Here is a 21,233-nt window from a genome sequence, read left to right as displayed (position 1 = left end):
CACCTTTAATTAAAATTTTCACACTTTTTATCCCAATTAACTGATCTGTAAAAGATCAAACAGCTTTTACTATTTTCTAACATGTTGCTGCGCAGATGCACCGGAGATTTAAAGGGACCCCAAGTGGCTTTAAGGGACCAGTACCTGAGTAATCCTGGAAATTGTGCCTATTGGAGGTGGAGAGCGGTGAGCAGCATACTGGTCTATCGAATACATTAGTTTTTAGGCTCCCTTCACATCTTGGTGTCCCAGATCTCAGCGATTCTGCCCGTGATCCTCAATCACGGCAAAATGTGGGACGCCTGTGCAATCCCTGTCACTTCCAATAGCACCCTGATCGTTTTGCGATTTTGCTACGATTGTCGCCTGACGAATCAGGGTAAAAATTGCGCAAACAGAATAGCGGGACACCCATCACCAAAAAGAAGTACAATAACGATACAATAAGACGGCAATGTTAAAACAAAACAAACAAGAAAAAAAAGGTTTAGTGTGCCACGGCAAAAAGTATGTGGCTTACATTGTGCTAAATATTGGGTATGGCTTAACTGGGGTGTGGTCAGAGATGACTTACATAGTGCAGAATGTGGTAATGCTAATTAGGGAATGTACAGTGCGAAGTGTCCTGCGGTGGGTAGTATGTGGGAATCGGATGATGACAAGTGGAGAGGAGGAGCTTCTCCTCCTTTCCCTCCCACGGCTGTCAGCTAGTTAATTGAAAGGTATACAGGGGGATCTGTACCTGTAACTGCCAGCACCGACCGTCCCGACTGTCAGCCAGGGACAGCTCATCCATAGATGCAGGGTGGCTCAGAGCACTGTGCTGATATTGCCACCCCTGATTCATAAGGACCAGGTAGGTTTGTTCCCCTCCTTCAGGCCGGCGATAATGCCAGAAAAGTCATAGATGTCGCAAATTGAGAAGGCACAGCATCCTTGCTACTCAGTCTGAACAAAATATTACAGCGCACACATGCAAAAAAGACATTTAACTCCAGCAAGGTTTATTTAAAACACCTAGACATTTTCAAAAAACATTATCAAAAAAATATGGAGATTTGGTCACACCATATTGCTATATAGTGCTTAAGCCCACTTATTGCGACAAAGTACTCCATGATTAATGGGTCCTACACTATCCATAGACTCGGAGATCCTGCTTCTCTGAACCATGGGAGCCATACACTCCTCTATATGGGAGAACTTGAGGTCTCCACCCATGCCAAAGGTGGACACTAATGAGAGGTACTTAATAAGGGAGTGGGGGTATTTTGTTCTGTTGTATGGTCTTATGGCTGCACCATCTTTAATGCATCTTTTAGGGTGTGCCCCCAAATATCTTGCTTGCCACTCAGTCTGGACGCAGAAAAGGCTTTTGAACGCCTTGGTTGGCCTTCCCTTCTGGCTATCCCATGACATATGGGATTTAAGGGGGCTTTCCTACAAGTGATCTAACATCTCGATAATAATACAATGTCCCAGGTGAAAACCCCTTTTGCCCTCTCCTCCTCCAGCCCTGATGGGGCTGCCCGCTTTCCCCCTCATTATTGTGGAACTTCTAGCGGCAACTATTTGTAGATGCTCGGACATTCGGGGCATATCAGTTAGAGGGAGGGAGTTTAAAATGTCGGATGATATCATCCTTACTCTGAGCCAACGTAGGACCACCCTACCAAATCTACACCCTGTTAATAGCCCCGATGATTAAGTTAAACACTTAATGTCCACTTTCTCCTACATGTGACAATCTGCAGCTTTGAAGTATTTGGGAGTTTACATCAACCCCCCCCTTTTATATTGCCAAATTAATGGGGCAGCAATGGAAGAAGCATTACATTTCCTTTTTGGGACATATAGCTTCTGCTACGATGTCTATATTCCCCAAGCGTCTTTATTTATTCCAAACATTGCCCATACCTGTTCCCTACATGCATCTGAAAAAATTGCAAGCCGATTTGTTTCAATATGTATGGAATTATAAATGGCACAGGATCCCCTGCTCAGTGCTCTTGTCCCCGCGCTTTGATGGGGGCCTAGTGTTCCCCAATCTCATTAAGTATTATCAAGTGACGCAACTTTGAGCCATTGCTTCCTGGTTTACCCAGCATTCTTTTAAAAAGTGGACAGAAATTGAAAAGTTATGGTTAGCCCCTATACACCCTAATAGTTTACTCTGGAATGCAAATGCGGAGGTAGCCACTAGTCAGATGTTGGGGGCGATGTCTCACCTCAGAATGCTTTGGTGCACGCTGTCTCACCAATATATCCTCTCCTCAGAAAAATCAATACGGGCCTCCTTCATGTATAACCTCAACAACAATGTTTTTATGATGGCCCAAGGGCTCTTCCATACCGGTTGCTTATAATACAGATATACTATATAATTTATCCTTAAGTAGCAATTTGAGTAACTTAATTTCTATGCATCTATAGGTTTCGGATACAGACTTCTGTATCAGTAAAACGTATCATCGTTAGCTGTTTTTTACATTTTCTATATCCATCTCACCGCTGTCATTCTTCAGCTCTTTTCCTTATAGGTCTTGGGGGGAATTGGAAAAATGACAGGCTTGAGAAAGGGGTAGTGCCTCTGAAATGTGTCTACTACTACACACTTCATAGCATTAAAAAAAACTTTTAAAAACATTAAAGTTCATCACATCACTATAACTAGACCAGCTGTACTAAGAAGCATAAAATGAGAAACCAAATCTGGTAAAATGTTTTTAATTTCCCTTGTTTTAGTTTATACAATATGCAACATTCCCACTTGAAAAGACAGTGACACATTCAATTATATACAAAACACATCCTACGTTATTTATTATTCATCTCTTCTGTATAAAATTGTCAAGAAGCATTATCCGGATTTTAGTTCAAGTTGCACTTTTGATTTAATAGAGGTCAGAAATAGGCAAGTATCTCAGGTCAAATACCACCACATTAAAATCCATTTGCACAGATTAAACACATTCTCCATAGAAGATGATGCAATTTTCCCAATTTTCTAGACCTGATAAGGAGAGGTGTGCAGCAAAAAAAAAAAAAAAAATGCCTCCAAGTTCAAGTATTAACAAAATATATAGCGCCTCTCTTATATAAAACAATATTAGGTCCTTCACAAAAAAAGGAGCAGCAGTGTTTTGTCCTGCAGTCAGTTCTCAGCAGCATATCTCTTTGTTTGACCTCCTCATCCAGCACTGTCCTTCTGCAGCCACTAGGGGGGCGCTCTAGCACAATACTTTTACTGAGTCCTGCACCTCATGCTTTACTTGAGTTCACAGATGGCTTGGGGTCATATCCATACAAGAATGTCGCTGAAATCACAAACATTGCTCCAAAGAAGAACACACTAGGGGGGAAAAAAATAAATGTTTTAGGCAAAAAATTGTGTTAAATGTATTTACACAGGTTAAGCATCCATGACCTAAAGCCTTAAAACATTAAAGGGGTTGTAAAGGTAAATATTTTTGCACCTTAATGCATTAAAGCGGAGGTCCACCCTAAAGTGGACCTTCCGCTCATTGGAATCCTCCCCCCCTCTGGCGCCACAATTGGCACCTTTCAGGGGGGAGGGGGGTGCAGGTACCTGTACAGTACAGGTATCTGCACCCACTTCCGGCGTAGATTCTGCAGAAGGTACGCCCCTTTCTGCAGAATCTACGCCCCTTTCCGAAAGTCCCCCGCTACCTGCTGGGAAACACACGGATCCCAGAGACAGAGGGGACCATCCTTATTGCGCAGGGCGACTCGCGCATGCGCAGTAGGGAACTGGGAAATGAAGCCGAAAGGCTCCACTTCCTGATTCCCATACCCAAGATGGCGGCGGCAGCACCCGAGAGACGATCGAGAGATCGGCTTCGGGTGACGACATCGCGGGCGCGCTGGGCGGGTTAGTGTCACTATTTTAAAAGTCAGCAGCTGCAGTATTTGTAGCTGCTGGCTTTTAAAAACAAAAAAAACGGCGGACTCCCGCTTTAAGGTGAAAAAACATCTCACCGTTCCGGAGCCCCCAGTCCCGTTTTACTTACCTGACCCCTTGAAAGTCCCACGCTCGCCGCAGATGTCCTCTTTGCCACTCAGCCTGGTCAATGATTGGCTGGAGTGGATGGATTGAAAGCAGCGCAGCCATTGGCCCCCACTGCTGTCAATCACATCCAATGACACGGCACGCTGGGGCCGAGTGATACAGCGAGCCGCTATAGCCTCCGGCTGTATCACGGGAGCGCTCCCACAAGTGCTTCTCACCATGCGAGGGAGCTCACATGAACATGAGAAGTACTTGCGGGAGGAAGCAGAGACAGCCGCCGAGGGACCCCAGAAGAGCAGGTTTGGGGCCACTCTGTGCAAAACGAGCTGCACAGTGGAGGCAAGTATAACATGTTTGTTATTTTTAAAAAAATTTAATAACTTTAAAACCCCTTTAATGTTGTCACTACTACTAAAAGCTTATCTTTTGCAAAACCAACAAATTGACAAAACCCAACGCATCAAACATTTCATGGTTCCAAATAAACCTTTTCCAACAAATAAGTCATGCACATTAGTGGGATACAACTAGCAGTTGAGCTTCAAAAGGAGCAAAATCACAGCATGAGAATAAAAATGAAAAAAAAGTTGTAGAGACATGATCTTAAAACCGTGTAGGGGCTCATTGCGCCTTACAGCATAAACATACTGCTGTTTTGGTTCCCAGGAGTCTCTGGTGCATGCATATAGGCATAAGATCCCGAATGCAGATTGTCTGTTCAGTGGCGTACTTCTATACTCATGCGCTACTTTATATAAGTAGTGTTGCAAAACCTATATCCAAATGATTACAGCACTACCCCTTTATTTCAATGTGTTAGCCTAAAATTATGTCGCTCAATTATTAAATCCAAAAAAAACTGAAAAATTCCCACTAGTAGCTTATGTGTATGTAGTGCCGGTACTCATAACGAGTATGCGCTATGTATTTAAATTTAGTTTTTGCTCAAAACTGTAGTACGTTTTGGGGCTAATTGTGCTAAATTGTACTTTGGCATCAGTTTGGCTGGGCTGTATAGAAGTTCTGCCTGGTCATAGGTGGGGTTGTACACCTGTGGGAGGCTTTAGAACGCAGTCTGGTTGGACACATCGGGTACCAATCTCCATCTCGAAGCCAATCAGTGGGCACATTTGTCTCACTGCCTAGTCCGAGAGAGGGTACTTAAGGTGCCGAAGTCATGAGGTTTTGGGTTCCAGTCCAGAAGTTGTTGCTGACTCCGTGGTCCTGGTCCTCCTGACCAGCCCTCGGTGGCCCTCATGGCCCAGGGTGCAGATCCATCCGTTCCCGAGCCTCAGAACTGGCTAGTTCTAGGCGCAGTAACTGGAAGGAGGATTCTATGGTGTTCCGGTGCTGTCTCGGGTTTGGAGAGGCCCAGTAACTCTACACGCGACCATGGGAGGACTCTCCAGTAAGAGAGCCATGCACAAGGCTGGCTGCTCGGTAAGAGCCTGGAAGCTCAGCTGCCATGGACATTAAGAATTGTGGATTCAGTCACAGTATCGCCGGACCGGCTGAAAGATTCTGGTACAGCAAGAAAAGTTCCTACTTCTACCCTTCCAGTTGTAACCAAGTTTCCAACCAAGTCTGTGTGAGACTTTGAAAAGCTAGAATTACTTGTTGGCTGCTAAACCCAAACTTAAGGATTTATCCAACAGTTAAAGAATACAGTTGCGAGCGGCTGTTCCCTGGATTGTGTATAGAGAGAGACTTTTATTGAAGTCAGCAGTCCCGAGCACCTGAGCTAAACTTTACCCCGATACCCTCTATTCCCAACTTAGAGACTGAGTTTGTTCAACTGTTTTATGCTAAATAAAAATCCTGACAAGGAATTCAAGTGTCGGTCTCTACAGTTACTGGGAACCCCTAGACAAGGACAATGAGAACGAGCTGGTGGTGGTAATCGGTAAGCCCAGGAAAAATTCAGCAGCTCCTTCAGGGGGTTAGTGCTACATGTATATAGTCGCTTATGTGTATATACAATATTTATCTGAAGATGGTTTTGCTGCAGTTACTAAGGCATAAAACTGTATACAGCCACCATATCTATGAGCTCTCTGGCAGAAAAATACATAAGACATTAACACTGTAAGAAGAAATGCGCCCGTCTGCATGAGCCCCAATACCCTTTATAAACTATACACTTTAGGGCTGACACAACTAATCGAGTAATTGACAACTAATCGATTAGGACATTAATCGATTACCATTTCATAATTGATTAATCGGCCAGCTGATTAGTTGGCCTGCATACGGAATGCATTATTTGTTTACATATAAGGAAATACAGTGCAGCACATATACAGCTCAGTTTTCAATCACAGAGAAAATTTGTACGAGCACGATGGAAAGTCCATTCACTCCAAAACTGAATGTTAACCACTTCAATACTGGGCACTTTTACCCCCTTCCTGTCCAGGCCAATTTTAAATTTTTTAGCGCTGTCACGCTTTGAATGACAAGTGCGCGGTAATGCAACACTGTACCCAAATGAAATGCCCCCCCCCCCCCCCCCCCCCACAAATAGAGCTTTCTTTTGGTGGTATTTGATCATCACTGGGGTTTTTTTTTTTTTTTGCTAAACAAATGGAAAAAAAAATTTCAGTTATAAACTTTTGTAAACAAGTATGTTTTATCCTTCACTGATGGGCACCGATAGATGGCACTGATAGGCATTACTGATGGGCACTAATTGGCACCGGATGTGGGCACCTCTGATGGGGCTGTGCTGATAATCAATGCACTGATTATCAGTGCAGACTTCCCCTGTCAGGAGAGCCACCGATCGGCTCTCCTTTACTTGTGCCTTGTCAGCACAAACTGAAAAAAGCCAAATTACAGGTACTTCCTAGTCACCACTGTGTTCAGCTGTGATTAGCTGTGACCAATCACGTGGTAAAGCGCCTACATCATAGACTATTTACTGAGATCAGAGCTGTGGCGTATCAGAGACCCCAGGACCACTCTTGCTGGACGTCATAGGTCATCCAGTTTGGAAAACTGATCCCCCGCCCAGCCGTCATTCTGCTATAGGCCAGACAGAATGAGGTGAAAAGCAAACTTTTTCTTTGTAATGTCAATCAATGTGCTGATGAGAATTTTTGTGTGAACATTCGTTTGAAAATCTACTAGTGTACAGGGCCGCCATCAGGGGGGTAAAACCCATACACCTGTAAGGGGCCCAAGCGTCTGGAGGGGCCGGCCAGGTGGGAAAGGCAAGGACGGGTGAAGGGGAGCTCTGTGGCTGCGCTGGCTTTTGGAGTGAATGTGAGATGGCAGCTGTATCACTGAGCTTGCATTGGGCTCTTTGCTGCCACCTCTGGCAAATCTCTGCATGTGCATGCCTCGTGTTTGCATAAGAGCTGGGACTAGGAATGCCACCTTACAAGTAAAGGCTGTTCTACAAGTGAAGGAGGAGAGGGTGTACATGTGTGTGTTCAATGGGTACATGCGTCTGTACGTGTGTGTGTGTACGTCTCTGTGCACATTTGTGTATGTCTCTGTGTACATGAGTCTCATATTATATATATATATATATATATATATATATATATATATATATATATATATATATATATATATATATATATATATATATATATATATATATATATATATATATATATATATACACACATATACATATATATATACAGTGGTGTGAAAAAGTGTTTGCCCCCTTCCTCATTTCCTGTTCCTTTGCATGTTTGTCACACTTAAGTGTTTCGGAACATCAAACCAATTTAAACAATAGTCAAGGACAACACAAGTAAACACAAAATGCAATTTGTAAATGAAGGTGTTTATTATTAAAGGTGAAAAAAAAATCCAAACCATCATGGCCCTGTGTGAAAAAGTGATTGCCCCCCTTGTTAAAACATACTATAACTGTGGTTGTCCACACCTGAGTTCAATTTCTCTAGCCACACCCAGGCCTGATTATTGCCACACCTGTTCACAATCAAGGCATCACTTAAATAGGAGCTGCTTGACACAGTAAGGTCCACCAGAAGATCCTTAAAAGCTACACATCATGCCGAAACCCAAAGAAATTCAGGAACAATTGAGAAAGAAAGTAATTGAGATCTATCAGTCTGGAAAGGGTTATAAAGCCATTTCCAAAGCTTTGGGAATCCAGCGAACCACAGTGAGAGCCATTATCCACAAATGGCGAAGACATGGGACAGCGGTGAACCTTCCCAGGAGTGGCCGGCCGCCCAAAATTACCCCAAGAGTGCAGCGACGACTCATCCAAGAGGTCACAAAAGACCCCACAACAACGTCCAAGGAACTGCAGGCCTCACTTGCCTCAGTTAAGGTCAGCGTTCATGCCTCCACCATCAGGAAAAGACTGGGCAAAAATGGCCTGCATGGCAGAGTTCCAAGGAGAAAACCACTGCTGAGCAAAAAGAACATCAAAGCTCGTCTCAATTTCTCCACAACACATCTTGATGATCCCCAAGACTTTTGGGACAACATTCTGTGGACCGATGAGACAAAAGTGGAACTCTTTGGAAGGTGTGTGTCCAAGTATATCTGGCGTAGAAGGAACACTGCATTTCATAAAAAGAACATTATACCAACAGTAAAATATGGTGGTGGTAGTGTGATGGTCTGGGGCTGTTTTGCTGCTTCAGGACCTGGAAGACTTGCCGTGATAAAAGGAACTATGAATTCTGCTGTCTACCAAGAGATCCTGAGGGAGAATGTCCGACCATCTGTTCGTGTACTCAAGCTGAAACGAACTTGGGTTCTGCAGCAGGACAATGATCCTAAACACACCAGCAAGTCCACCACCGAATGGCTGAAGAAAAACAAAATGAAGACTTTGGAGTGGCCTAACCAAAGTCCTGACCTGAATCCTATTGAGATGTTGTGGTATGACCTTAAAAAGACCGTTCATGCTCGAAAACCCTCTAATGTAACTGAATTAGGACAATTCTGCAAAGATGAGTGGCCCAAAATTCCTCCAGGACGCTGTAAAAGCCTCATTGCACGTTATCGCAAACGCCTGGTTGCAGTTGTTGCTGCTAAGGGTGGCCCAACCAGTTATTAGGTTTAGGGGGCAATCACTTTTTCACACATGGCCATGATGGTTTGGATTTTTTTTCACCTTTAATAATAAACACCTTCATTTACAAATTGCATTTTGTGTTTACTTGTGTTGTCCTTGACTATTGTTTAAATTGGTTTGATGTTCCGAAACACTTAAGTGTGACAAACATGCAAAGGAACAGGAAATGAGGAAGGGGGCAAACACTTTTTCACACCACTGTATGTATGTGTATATATATATATATATATATATATATATATATATATATATATATATATATATATATATATATATATATATATACACACACACACACACACACACACACACACATATATACACATACATACACACACACACACACAGGAGGGGTGCTGAGAGCACTAATGACTAATGATGTGCATTTTCAAATATGACATTGTATGAGTGTTAAAATAAAAAATGTGTGCACTGAAGGACTTGGTGGGATAGCTAGTGGGCGGATTCGGTGGGATGGCCAGTGGGTGGGCCCTGGGAAATGTTGGTGGTCAGACCTGGGGGAGGGCAGGCCTCAAGCTGTCTAAGGGGCCCCACAATTTCTGATGGCTGCCCTGCTAGTGCATGACCAGCTTTAGAGCTTTAGGCCTAGTTCACACAGGCTCCAACTTATATAAAAGTAGTGTGAACAGCAATTGTTGTTGATGCTTTTAAAGCACCATTCAGATCTAGTTTGTGAATATTGGGTTAAAAACAGATGTTAAATTGCAGTGCTGTCACTTTAAACAACCAGCTGGCAGGCTTCACCTTGTTAAAAGTCAGCAGTCCCATTAACATCCATTTTACATTCCAAAACTGAAGCCTAAAGGGTTCTTAACCCCTCATGCCCAAGGGTAAAACAAATCTACATGCCTAAACACAATTTTGCAACTGACATGTGTTCGCAAAACTGTATATATGGTCACTACTTAGTGTATCTAGGTGGATTATATCTGGGGGGTTTTTTTTTTTTTTGGAATTTCTTTTGGTGGTAAATAGTAATGGACACCTGTTTTTTTTTTTTTTTTTATTATCAAAAGGAAAACTAAAAATTAAGCTTTGTATTTCTTGCAATATCATAATTTACCAAAAAAATGTATCCTGCTCCTGGCGATCGCAGCAATACCACATAAGTGCATTGATTGTTGTTTGTACTCGTAGTACAGCCCAGAAACAATGGTGCACATTTTACTTTATTTTTTTATCCTGCCTAAAACACACTGACACTAAGCCCAAGTGCACACTGAGCTGCGGGAATGAAGCCGTGTGAGTTCAGCTGAACTCACACAAATTCACTCCTGCATGTCAGTCCCGATTTCAGAGACATCTGTGCAGGTCTCTTCACAGATGTCAATGTAAATCGCAGCACAAAATCGCAAAAAGTACTACAGAAGCTACTTTTTGAATTTGGTGCGGCGTCGCACCAATTAGGCCGGTTCCATTGACGACAATTATCGCAGATTTGACATATCAAATCGCATTTCAAAACGCTCCGGTGTGAACCAGGGGTTAGGGGTTGCTTTACTAAAACTGGAGAGTGCAAAATCGGGTGCAGTTGTGCACAGGAACCAATTCCAGGTTCTTTTTGTCAAAGCTTAATCAAACAAGCTGTGGGTCCCCGGATTGCTGTGATAGCTCTGCGAAATGTGTGACAGAGCAGTGCCTACAGGGTATAGTGATTATGTGTCACAGAATTAAAGGAAGTACATTTGTCGAGATCTTCACAAAGTATGTTTACAACTTCAATATCATTCAGATTAATAGGAGTTGGCTAGAAATTACTGAAATACAACGAATGTGATAAATATGTGATTTATGCTTTAATGTCCCATAGGTGACCATAGAGTCTTCCTGAGAAAGACACTGTGTGCCCCCCCCCCCTTCTTTCTCATATTCCTTGGCATATACTGTACATATGCAAAACACATAATTGGCCTAAAATGTTTCCCTTTTTCTCCCAGCAGTGTACTGCTATACAGGGGATTGGCTTTGATTAATTTTTCTTTAAATCATTTCAGGTACGTAAAGTAGTTGCATTTAATACACAGCTCCTGCTGCTGTCAATCACATCCAGTGAGGAGGCAGCGGAGGACAGGGCTGAGCCCCACTCAGAGTCTTATGGACATACTTGGGAACGAGTGGCGGAGTGAACACTTTCACAAGAGTTTATATGCACATTGATATTAAGGAAAAAGCAGAAAGTTTCACATGGGACATTTTTTTGGCATATTATTCAGGTTTGCCATTTAAAATAATCATTCAACAAGCAAAACATTGGCAATGTATCACTACACCAATTTGTATTTTGGTTATTCTAAACAAATCACCATCCCTCCTGGGGAAACTATCTTCTTTACACCCGAATCCCGATTGCTCAGCCATCGCCACCATGCCATTTATTAAAATGTGTAGATATAGTAGTGCAACTTTTACTGAGCTATTTTTAATAGTTGAGATATATATATATATATATCTCTATATCTATATATATATATATATATATATCTCTATATCTATATCTCTATCTATATCTATATATCTCTATCTATATCTATATATCTCTATCTATATCTATATATCTCTATCTATATCTATATATCTCTATATATATCTATATATATATATATATATATATATATATATATATATATATATATATATATATATATATATATATATATCTCTCTATATATATATCTCTCTATATATATATATCTCTATATATATATCTATATATCTATATATCTATCTATATATCTATATATCTATATATCTATATATCTATATATATCTCTATATATATATATATATATATATATATATATATATATATATATATATATATATATATATATATATATATATATATATATATATATATATATATATATATATATATATATCTCTATATATATATACATATATATATCTATATATCTATATATATCTATATATCAACGCATGGACCTAGAATGGTGCGGTCACTTTGCTATGACTCGCAGCCTTCTGAAAATGCAATTTTCCTGGATGTCAACTTAAATGGACACTTCACAATTCTGAGGGTCCTATGGAGACCAGATACTGCCATCTGCTGGACACTGCAGCGTTACGTCCCACATGACCTGTCAAAACCATGTGACTGGCTTCTCCTTCAATCACGGCATTCTTGCTGTTGAAAAGCTGCAGGAGAGGCTGGTCACATGGTTGACGAGTCACATGACCAGGGTTTTGTGTTCCCAGCTGTGCTTTAAAAATGGACAGAACTTTTTTTTTTTTTTTTTTTTTTTTTTTAAACAGCAGCATGGCTGCTTTATAATTTGAACCCCGAGAGTTATAAAATTGTGACAATACCTTGTGGGTACAAAGTCCTGAAGCCAAAAATAAGAAATTAGGGTTGAAAGTATGATGGAGAGAGATGTGGCGAAGCCCTTCAGGATGTTGTCAGCATATTTAATAACAGCGGCAATGACCAATCCACCCAGAGCCTGAAAAAAAAGGAAACAAGAAAAGAAGGTCATTTATACATCAGGTCCACCATTGTTGCATGGTGCTGCATATTAAAGCGATTGTAAAAAGGTACCCTTTTTTTTTTTTTTTAACATACATATCATACTTGCCTCCACTGTGCAGCTAATTTTGCAGAGTGGCCCTGAACCTGCTCTTCTGGGGTCCCCCAGTGGCTCTCGCAGCTCCTCCCCACAACAGATAACCCCCAAGGGGAAGCAGCGCTCTCCCGGGGGGCCCAAATGCAGGACTTGGCCCCGCCCCACGCGTCATTAGATTTCATTGACAGCAGCGGGAGCCAATGGCTGCGCTGCTATCAATCTATCCAATTAAGAGCAGAGAACCCCGGGCAGAGATAAAGCACAACCCCGCGGGTCAAGTTCTAGGGCTCAGGCAAGAAAAACGGGGGTGGGGGGGAGGGGTGGGCGGTCACTGACCTTTATAACCCCTTTAAGTCTTAATGGTCAGCGATTTGGATAAGTACAGAACACAAACAAAAATTCCGTACTGTACAATACAAAGATGTATAGCGCATTGTTCTGGTGGGGAGAGCTGGTCGTAAGTTTGAGCGGTCCTTAAACAGGTAAGTCGTTAAAGGAGGAATATCTGTATAATGTTTTGATTACATGTAGGAACACAGATATATGCAGCACCTCTATGTTTGTTTTTTCTTCTTTACGATTTTCTTTTCTTCTTTAATTCTCCAATTGTATTACTTTAAAGGTAAATACATGATTGTTTTTGGTATTTTAATGCTCATTCACTGTACTGTATTCTATTGAGAGGCAGTGTTGTCACCTGATGATTGGACCACAAACACCTCTCCTTCTTCTCATCTTCATTACATAACAAAAGATTGCTTGGAAAGTTGATATGTAAATAGCAAATGATCGCCGCTACTCTTGACCAGCCCAGATGAACAAACGATAAGAAGCGGCCTCAGCCTACATGTCTCCACCACACACCCTGATGCATTTCGTTAGGGCTGCAACTAATAATTATTTTCATAATCGATTAATCGTTCGATAATTTTTTTCGATTAATCGGATAAAATCATATAAAAAAACGTAATATGCCATTTATCTGTTTATTTAAAAGTAATAATGAAAAAAACGAGTGTTACACGCAAACTGTAGAATAAAAACACCAATCATGGGGTACTATTCCACCCCGGGGACACCAATCATGGGGTACTATTCCACCCCGGGGACACCAATCATGGGGTACTATTCCACCCCGGGGACACCAATCATGGGGTACTATTCCACCCCGGGAACACCAATCATGGGGTACTATTCCACCCCGGGAACACCAATCATGGGGTACTATTCCACCCCGGGAACACCAATCATGGGGTACTATTCCACCCCGGGAACACCAATCATGGGGTACTATTCCACCCCGGGAACACCAATCATGGGGTACTATTCCACCCCGGGAACACCAATCATGGGGTACTATTCCACCCCGGGAACACCAATGATGGGGTACTATACCACCCCGGGAACACCAATGATGGGGTACTATACCACCCCGGGAACACCAATGATGGGGTACTATTCCACCCCGGGAACACCAATGATGGGGCACTATTTCTCCCGGGAACACAAATGACGGGGCACCATTCCACCCGGGACCCTCCCAGGTACACCAATGGGGCACTATTATTCCACCCACCCCATGGAACACCAATGATGGGGCACCCCCCTCCCCCAGGAATACTTAGGAGTGTTAGGATGGGGCACTTGTCATAAAAATTCATGTACTCTTTTATTCTACCGTTAGATTAGCCAATACCTTTCAGTCAGTGTGCAGCTCGCCAGCTCGGCTCCTCTCACGGCTGCTTCTCGCCTCTTTGTTCCCTTGAGGCAGCTGAGAAGATCAGTGGGGAGCCGACGTCAGAGGAGAGGTGAGGAGGAAAGGTGCGGACGTGCCTCGTAACATACCGTGGCACATTGTATACAGACAGGAGGAGGATTTATTTAACAGACGGACAGGGAGGAAGGTGCGGACCAACTAATTGATAATAAAAATCATTGTCAACGATTTTTATTATCGATAATATCGATTAATCATTGCAGCCCTACATTTCACTCTGTCTACCAAATCTTAGTTATAACGTATGACTAAACCCTGGTGGGCAGGGCAAAATGCATCAGGGTGTGTGGTGTGGTGGAGACATGTAGGCTGAGGCCGCTCCTCATCGTTTGTTCACCTGGGTTGGTCAGGCATAGCGGTGATCCTTTCCTATAGCCCTCTGGATTGGTATCAAAATAAGCTTGCACCCCATGCTCTGGGACACCTCTACTTTGAGCGGCGCCAAAAGCAATACAACAGGTTACATTTTTAAAGTAGATACATTTGGATGAGATGTCAGATTACTACACAAAAAGTTATAAGAACATCGGATTTGTGAGCACTGAGAATGAAGAGTCCTGTTCGACACCACAGCTGTTTTAAGAAGGCGTTGAAAGAAGCAGTAAGGAGGACAGTACAGAAAGTGCAGCATTTCATAGGAACTAATGAGGATTTATTACAGCAGTAATTTGCAATCTGATTGGTTGCTGTGGTGTTCTGCTGCAATTTAAATCATGGATATATATTTGAACAAAAATGATTTGCTGTTTTATACACTGATCTGTGACATTTCACACACAGATGGGGGATTCACAGCTATGAAAAAAGAAAGGAGACGTGTGATCTACTACCTGAAGGGCTACGACTGTCCAGGTCAGGTTATTGTAGCCCTGAAAGAAGCCTTCCTTTGAAACGCGATCACCGTCATAAATAAATACTCCCATCAGACCAAATATCCCGCCAAAGAAACCTATAAAGGGAGGCAAACATGAGATCCAAAAAAATTATACAGCAATTTAGATGATCCATTAAAGAAATTAACTACAACTTTGCATACCATATTGTGCCTGAGGTACCCAAAGGTCTTGGTTTAGCAAGACCCCTAAAACTCAGTGAGACAGTAGAATGGAGAATGCACTGTTGCCATGATTGCATCTAAATGCATCCAAATGCACATTGAAGCAGTATTAAGCCCCAAAAGTTTTCTTTTTAAGGCTCTTTCTTTCTTTTATTTTCACCTGATGATCTGGTTAGTAAGCTTGTTAATTTTAAACAGAGCAAGCTGTCTTGCAGATGCAGCAGTTAAAGGGTTGAGACTAACCATCTAACACTGATAGGGGTTCTTACAATGGTCAGATTTTATTTACATGAAACATTTATTCCAAAAGAAATATAAATGGTTTGCCGTAACTGCTTATAAAGTGTTTGTGTATTTAAATCTGCTAATACATTTAACCCTCCCCACAGATTGGCAATGTTGCCTTCCAAAGGTTTCTCTGTTGCTTCTTCATCCAGGGTGGGGGCACTCCAATATTGGAGGTGTGTTACTGGCCAGATCACCAAGTGAAAATAAAAAGGGAAAAAAGCATTAACGTTGTTCTTAAGGCTAAATTTTTTTTTTTTACTTTAATCACCGGGCCAGAGCCGATTGATGGATACAGCGCAGCTCGATAACTCTGGAAGGGCGCATCACAGTAAATGGCCGCTGAAAGCAGTCGTTTATCACGTAATCACTCTGTCAAATGTCGTAGCGATCACTTGTAAACAAACCGGCGTCATGTCCAGTTCCTCTCTCCACTCTCTTTAACGACCGGTACAGTGTGAGCGGAAACATCGGTTGCAGCAGCGCTGTGGCCTGGATCTGTAGTGACCACAGTGCTCCTTTGTGCCAATTCAGGAACTCATCCATCCATGCTCAGCCATCTCTCGGTCATACTCATTCATCCATACTCAGCAATACTCATCCATCCATGCTCGGCTTGCCCTCTGTCATATTCATCCAACCATCCATGCTCAGCCATCCACACTCAGCAATATTCATCCAGCCATCCCATCCATAATCAGCCATCCACATTTATGGCCCAACCATCCGCATCTACGGCTGATCCATCCCCATTCATGCCACTACAGTGCCTCACAAAAGTGTAATTGGTAGCCAAATTAGATTTGAGAAATGTATGCCCCTAGAACACATGATGCTGCTTCCTGCATGTTGGGCCTCTCCTATGTGGCCAGGCTATAGAAAAGTCTCCCAAGTGATATCCCCATACTCAGGAGAAGTAGGAGAATCTATTTTGGGGTGTCATTTTTGGTATGTACATGCTATGTGTTAGAAATATTATTTCCGCTCCAAATTTCCAAAAACGTACATGTTCAAAAGACTCATTATGTCTCAGATTATATGTTGGGGTGTTTTCTTTCCAAAATTGGGTCATTTTTGGGGCATTTCCATTGTCCTGGTGCTCCAGGGCCTTCAAAAGTGCAAGAGGTAGTCTAGAAATTATATGTGTAATTTATGCCCCTAGAACGCCTGATGGTGCTCCCTGCATGTTGGGCCTCTGTACGTTGCCAGGCTGCGTAAAAGTCTCACATGTGTGGTATCGCCATACACAGGAGGAGTAGCAGAATATGTTTTGGGGTGCAATTTGTGGTATGCATATGCTGCGTGTAAGAAATAACCCGCTAATATGACAATTTTGTGGAAAAGAAAAAAAATATCTTTAAAATGCAAAGAATTGTGGGAAAAAAATTACAACTTCAAAAAACTCCCCATGCCCATTACTAAATACATTGGAATGTCTACTTTTTTTTACAGAATTTTCTGTCTTTTTTCTTTTATAGCGCAAAAAATAAAAAAAAAACCCACAAAAAGAAAGCTGTATTTGTGTGAAAAAAGTACACACATTTCATATGGGTACAGTGTTGCATGACTGAGTAATTGTCATTCAAAATGTGAGCGCACCAAAAGCTAAAACTTTGTCTGGTTAGGAAGGGGGTTTAAGTGCCCAGTGGTCAAGTGGTTAATGCATTCTCTGAGTACAGATCCCCCTTGGCTCCCCTATACTTAAATGAGACCGATTTTGATTCAACAATATCCATGAGTAACGGCTCTCTGCTCTTTCCCTCCTCAAAGGCTCAGAGTCAGCAGCGGGAGCCATTGGCGCTTGCTGCTGTCAATCACAGCCTGGGAGGAGGGAGTGAGGGGCAGGGGCTGAGCCACACTCTGTGTGTCAATGTACACACCGAATGCAGCACAGAAGCGAGCCCATATAAGTGCCCCAACATACACTCAGGAACAAGGCAGCCAGCTACCGCAAAGCGCCCTGAAAGAGCTGCTCAATTCACACGGGAGCGGTGCGCTTGTAGGGTGGTCAAAAAAGTCCTGCAAGCCACATCTCTGCATCGCTATAGGAGCGATATAGTCTCCGCTCCTAAAGTGCCCATTCCCATTGAAAACAATGGGGCAGTGCTGCAAACCCGCCAGCAAAGCGCTGCTGTGGCGGCACTTTGGGGGCGGTTTTAACCCTTTTCGACCGATAGTGGGGGTTAAAACGGCGCTAAATGTAGTACCGCTTTATCGCTGGTGCCCGCCCGCCCCAATGTGAAAGTAGCCTTACAAACTACTTGAATGAGGGCCGATCATTCACAACTCAAGGACACAACAGAACAAGATGCATACACACTGCGGCAACAGTAAACTTTGTGACAACTGACACATGATGGATGGACATGTAGAGCCAAGCTTTGAAATACACCATAGAGCAATCATTGCAGTGGAGAGCTGTGAACTATATCAGCAAAACACTTTGTCAACATTAGATTCATTCTCATGAATATCACAGATATGAGTAGTAAACAGTAGATATATTTGCAAATTACACTAAATTTATACAGCAAGGCTGGCCACAGGATATACAATTTCCCTTGAGATTTACCAAAACCATATAATAGGTCAAACCTAAAAACTTTCAATTTGTATGCAATAAGGCAGGCCCATAAACTACATAGTTATAGATAGGTAAATCTAAAGGGAACTAAATAGGAACATTTTATGATGCGTGGCCAGCTTTACATAGTCCAGTTTCAAAATAATTCTGTTTAGTAAAATTGTATCAAAGAATTCACTATATGGTTATTCTAATGCCACGTACACACGACCAGACTTTTTGACAGCAAAGGTCCGACGGAACGAGTCCGTCGGACAATTCGATCTTGTGTGGGCTCCATTGGACCTTTGCTTGCCAAAAATCCAGCGGACTTTAGAAATAGAACGTTTAAAATTTTTCTACCGGAACTCCGTCGGACCGAGAAATCCGTTCGTGTGTATGCTAGTCCGACGGACAAAAACCGACGCTAGGGCAGCTATTGGCTACTGGCTATGAACTTCCTTATTCTAGTCCAGTCGTATGTCATCACGTTCAAATCTGTCGGACTTTGGTGTGATTGTGTGTGGCCAAGTCCGTTCATTCGGAAAGTCCGTCGGATCTAGTCCCTCGAAAAGTCTGGTCGCGGCATTATAGTTACATTGGCCCAGCTTCAGAATGAGCTATTGATTGATATATTACCCAACTGCATTGCAGTTTTTTTGATAGAAGACCTCCAGGTATGGTATATTTTCACATAGTTACATTGCTCCTAGCTGGACCAATGTATATAGTGAACTTGGCTGAAGCCCATGGAAGCCGGAAATCACTGAATAGACACCGCTACTCTAGTGATCACCGCTTGCTTCTGGGTCCTGTGCTTAGCGCATTCCCCGTTACATTCTGCGACGTCACCACACCTCCTCTCCACCTCATCCAGGGAGGACACTTTGTATTCCTTCAGAAAACGCACAGCATTCTCTTAATGATGTCTACCTGAAAGCAAGTGATGATTACTGGTGTAGCGGTGTCTACTCTGATTTAGATCTTCCGGGATCTTTGGTAAGGTAATGATATATATACTGTACATGGTTATATTGGTTAAGTTGGACCAATGTTACTATGAAAAAATATGACATACTAGGAATTAATCTTTAAAGGATAACTTCACCTTTTGAAACATGTTAAATGTTACACCTGTATTTAAGGTGTCACGTTGTTACTTTGGCGCACCTGACCTCCCCCCATCTCATATAACCCCCCCACACACTCCCAGCTGCTAATGTGTGTAAATTCAAAGCTCCCTCTAAACTGATGACCCGTGGGGGCTTTTAAAACAGCGACTATTGAAATGAGTTGCCATTTCACGGGCACGCACAATTTTCAAGCTTGACATGATGGGTGTCTATTTTGCAACCTCATCCTTTGAATTTCACCAATAAATGGCAAATAATATATTTAGTTTGTGTGCTCTAAAATTAGCTTTCGTTTATTTTTCACTGTAATTTTGCACTTGATAAGCCACTGTGCTAAAATTATGAAACAAAAATATTGGAACTACCACTATTTTATTCTACAGGGTGTCGGCAGAAAATATATGTTTTAGAGTTCTAATCTTCAGACCTAAAATAATAAATTTTTTTAAACGTGTGCAAACCTCCCAACCAAAAATGCAAAAATGTCTCTGGCAGCAAAAGGGTTAAGCAATATAGAATAAGTATTGTCTGTTCAGAACTGTCTAATAAGCAACAGCTTTGCTACTATGGCTGAAAGGTTGGTACATGCAGGTAGCCTTAGGTAGGTGTGCACATTTTGTGTGTATATTTAACAATAAAATTGCTGGAAACTTACCAAGCTGTATATTCCTAATCCATACTGACTGCTTAGTCTCCTTAAGGATCTTTTCGAAGTAGACACCAGCAAACCCGCTTGAAAAGCAAGCAGTGAGGACAGCCATGAGCCCAACAAACCGTGAACCCACAGATACTTCTTTTGAAGGAGAACTAAGAGTATCCGATGGCCACTGAAAAAGAAAAATCACAGAAAAGCCATACCTATAATAGGATTATTTCTACAATACATTTTAGTTTCTCATACATACAGTACATCTGTGACACATGGGGATTGATTTACTAAAATGGGAGCGTGCAAAATCTGGTGCAGCTGCCTGGGTCCGTTCATTTGAATGGGCTGCAAAAAGTAACAGACGGCACAAAAAGTAGTAACTAATTTTAAAAAACACAATACACCAAACTGCAAAGTACTATGGTTCCATGCGATTTTGTGCCTGTAAACACACTGCATTTGCGATCTGCGTTTGGGGTGCCAGTAGCAATATATTGGCACCCACATACAGCAGATCGCAAGGGTGGTGTGTTCACCTGCTGCAGTCTCCCCCCAGGAAGGAGGAGAGGACAGGGTGTCCAGACCAGGACTCACCTGTGACCTGCAGACAGTCCGGCTGGGGTGAACGTTCTTTGGTTGGCCTGGCTGCCTCTAAGCTAGGGTAGTATATGGACGGTACTGAGTAAAAATAAAGAACGAAAATAATGTGGTTGCATAAGTGTGCACACCCTCTTAGAACTGTAGCTGTGTCCAGAATTAAGCAATCCCGAGAAGATTTTACCCCCTTCCTGAACAGAGCACTTTTTGCGATTCGGCACTGCGTCACTTTAACTGACAATTGTGCGGTCTTGTGACATTGCACCCAAATAAAATAGGCGTCCTTTTTTTCCCCACAAATAAAGCTTTCTTTTGGAGGTATATGATCACCTCTGCGGTTTTTGTTTTTTGCGCTATAAACCCAAAAAAAAAAAAAAAAAAAAAAGCGACAATTTTGAAAAAAAAAAACTTATTTTTTTTACTTTTTGCTATAATAAAATATCCCCCCAAAATATATATATAAAAAATT

General features: G+C 42.1%; 1 protein-coding gene across 4 annotated transcripts in view; it reads right to left on the bottom strand.

The window, feature by feature from the left end:
• Positions 1-2,711: 2,711 nt before the first annotated feature.
• The window catches only part of SLC35A3 (solute carrier family 35 member A3), a 105,706-nt gene continuing 87,184 nt past the window's right edge, over positions 2,712-21,233 (bottom strand). For 3 of the 4 annotated variants that reach the window (XM_077453070.1, XM_077453072.1, XM_077453071.1), the window contains exons 5-8: positions 20,174-20,345; positions 15,311-15,429; positions 12,450-12,583; positions 2,712-3,352 (exon numbers count right to left, since the gene is read on the bottom strand). In XM_077453070.1, coding sequence (XP_077309196.1) covers positions 3,262-3,352; positions 12,450-12,583; positions 15,311-15,429; positions 20,174-20,345 — 516 coding nt within the window. In that variant the 3' untranslated portion in view covers positions 2,712-3,261. The remainder of the gene's footprint in view (positions 3,353-12,449; positions 12,584-15,310; positions 15,430-20,173; positions 20,346-21,233) is intronic. The other variant, XM_077453069.1, reaches the window with a different exon arrangement.

Source organism: Lithobates pipiens, unplaced genomic scaffold (assembly GCF_037356315.1).
Source record: "Lithobates pipiens isolate NorthernLeopardFrog02 unplaced genomic scaffold, aLitPip1_a1.2 Scaffold_23, whole genome shotgun sequence".
NCBI lineage: Eukaryota > Metazoa > Chordata > Amphibia > Anura > Ranidae > Lithobates > Lithobates pipiens.
Note: the sequence above shows the minus strand (reverse complement) of the source record. Positions and strands in the feature narration are given on the sequence as shown.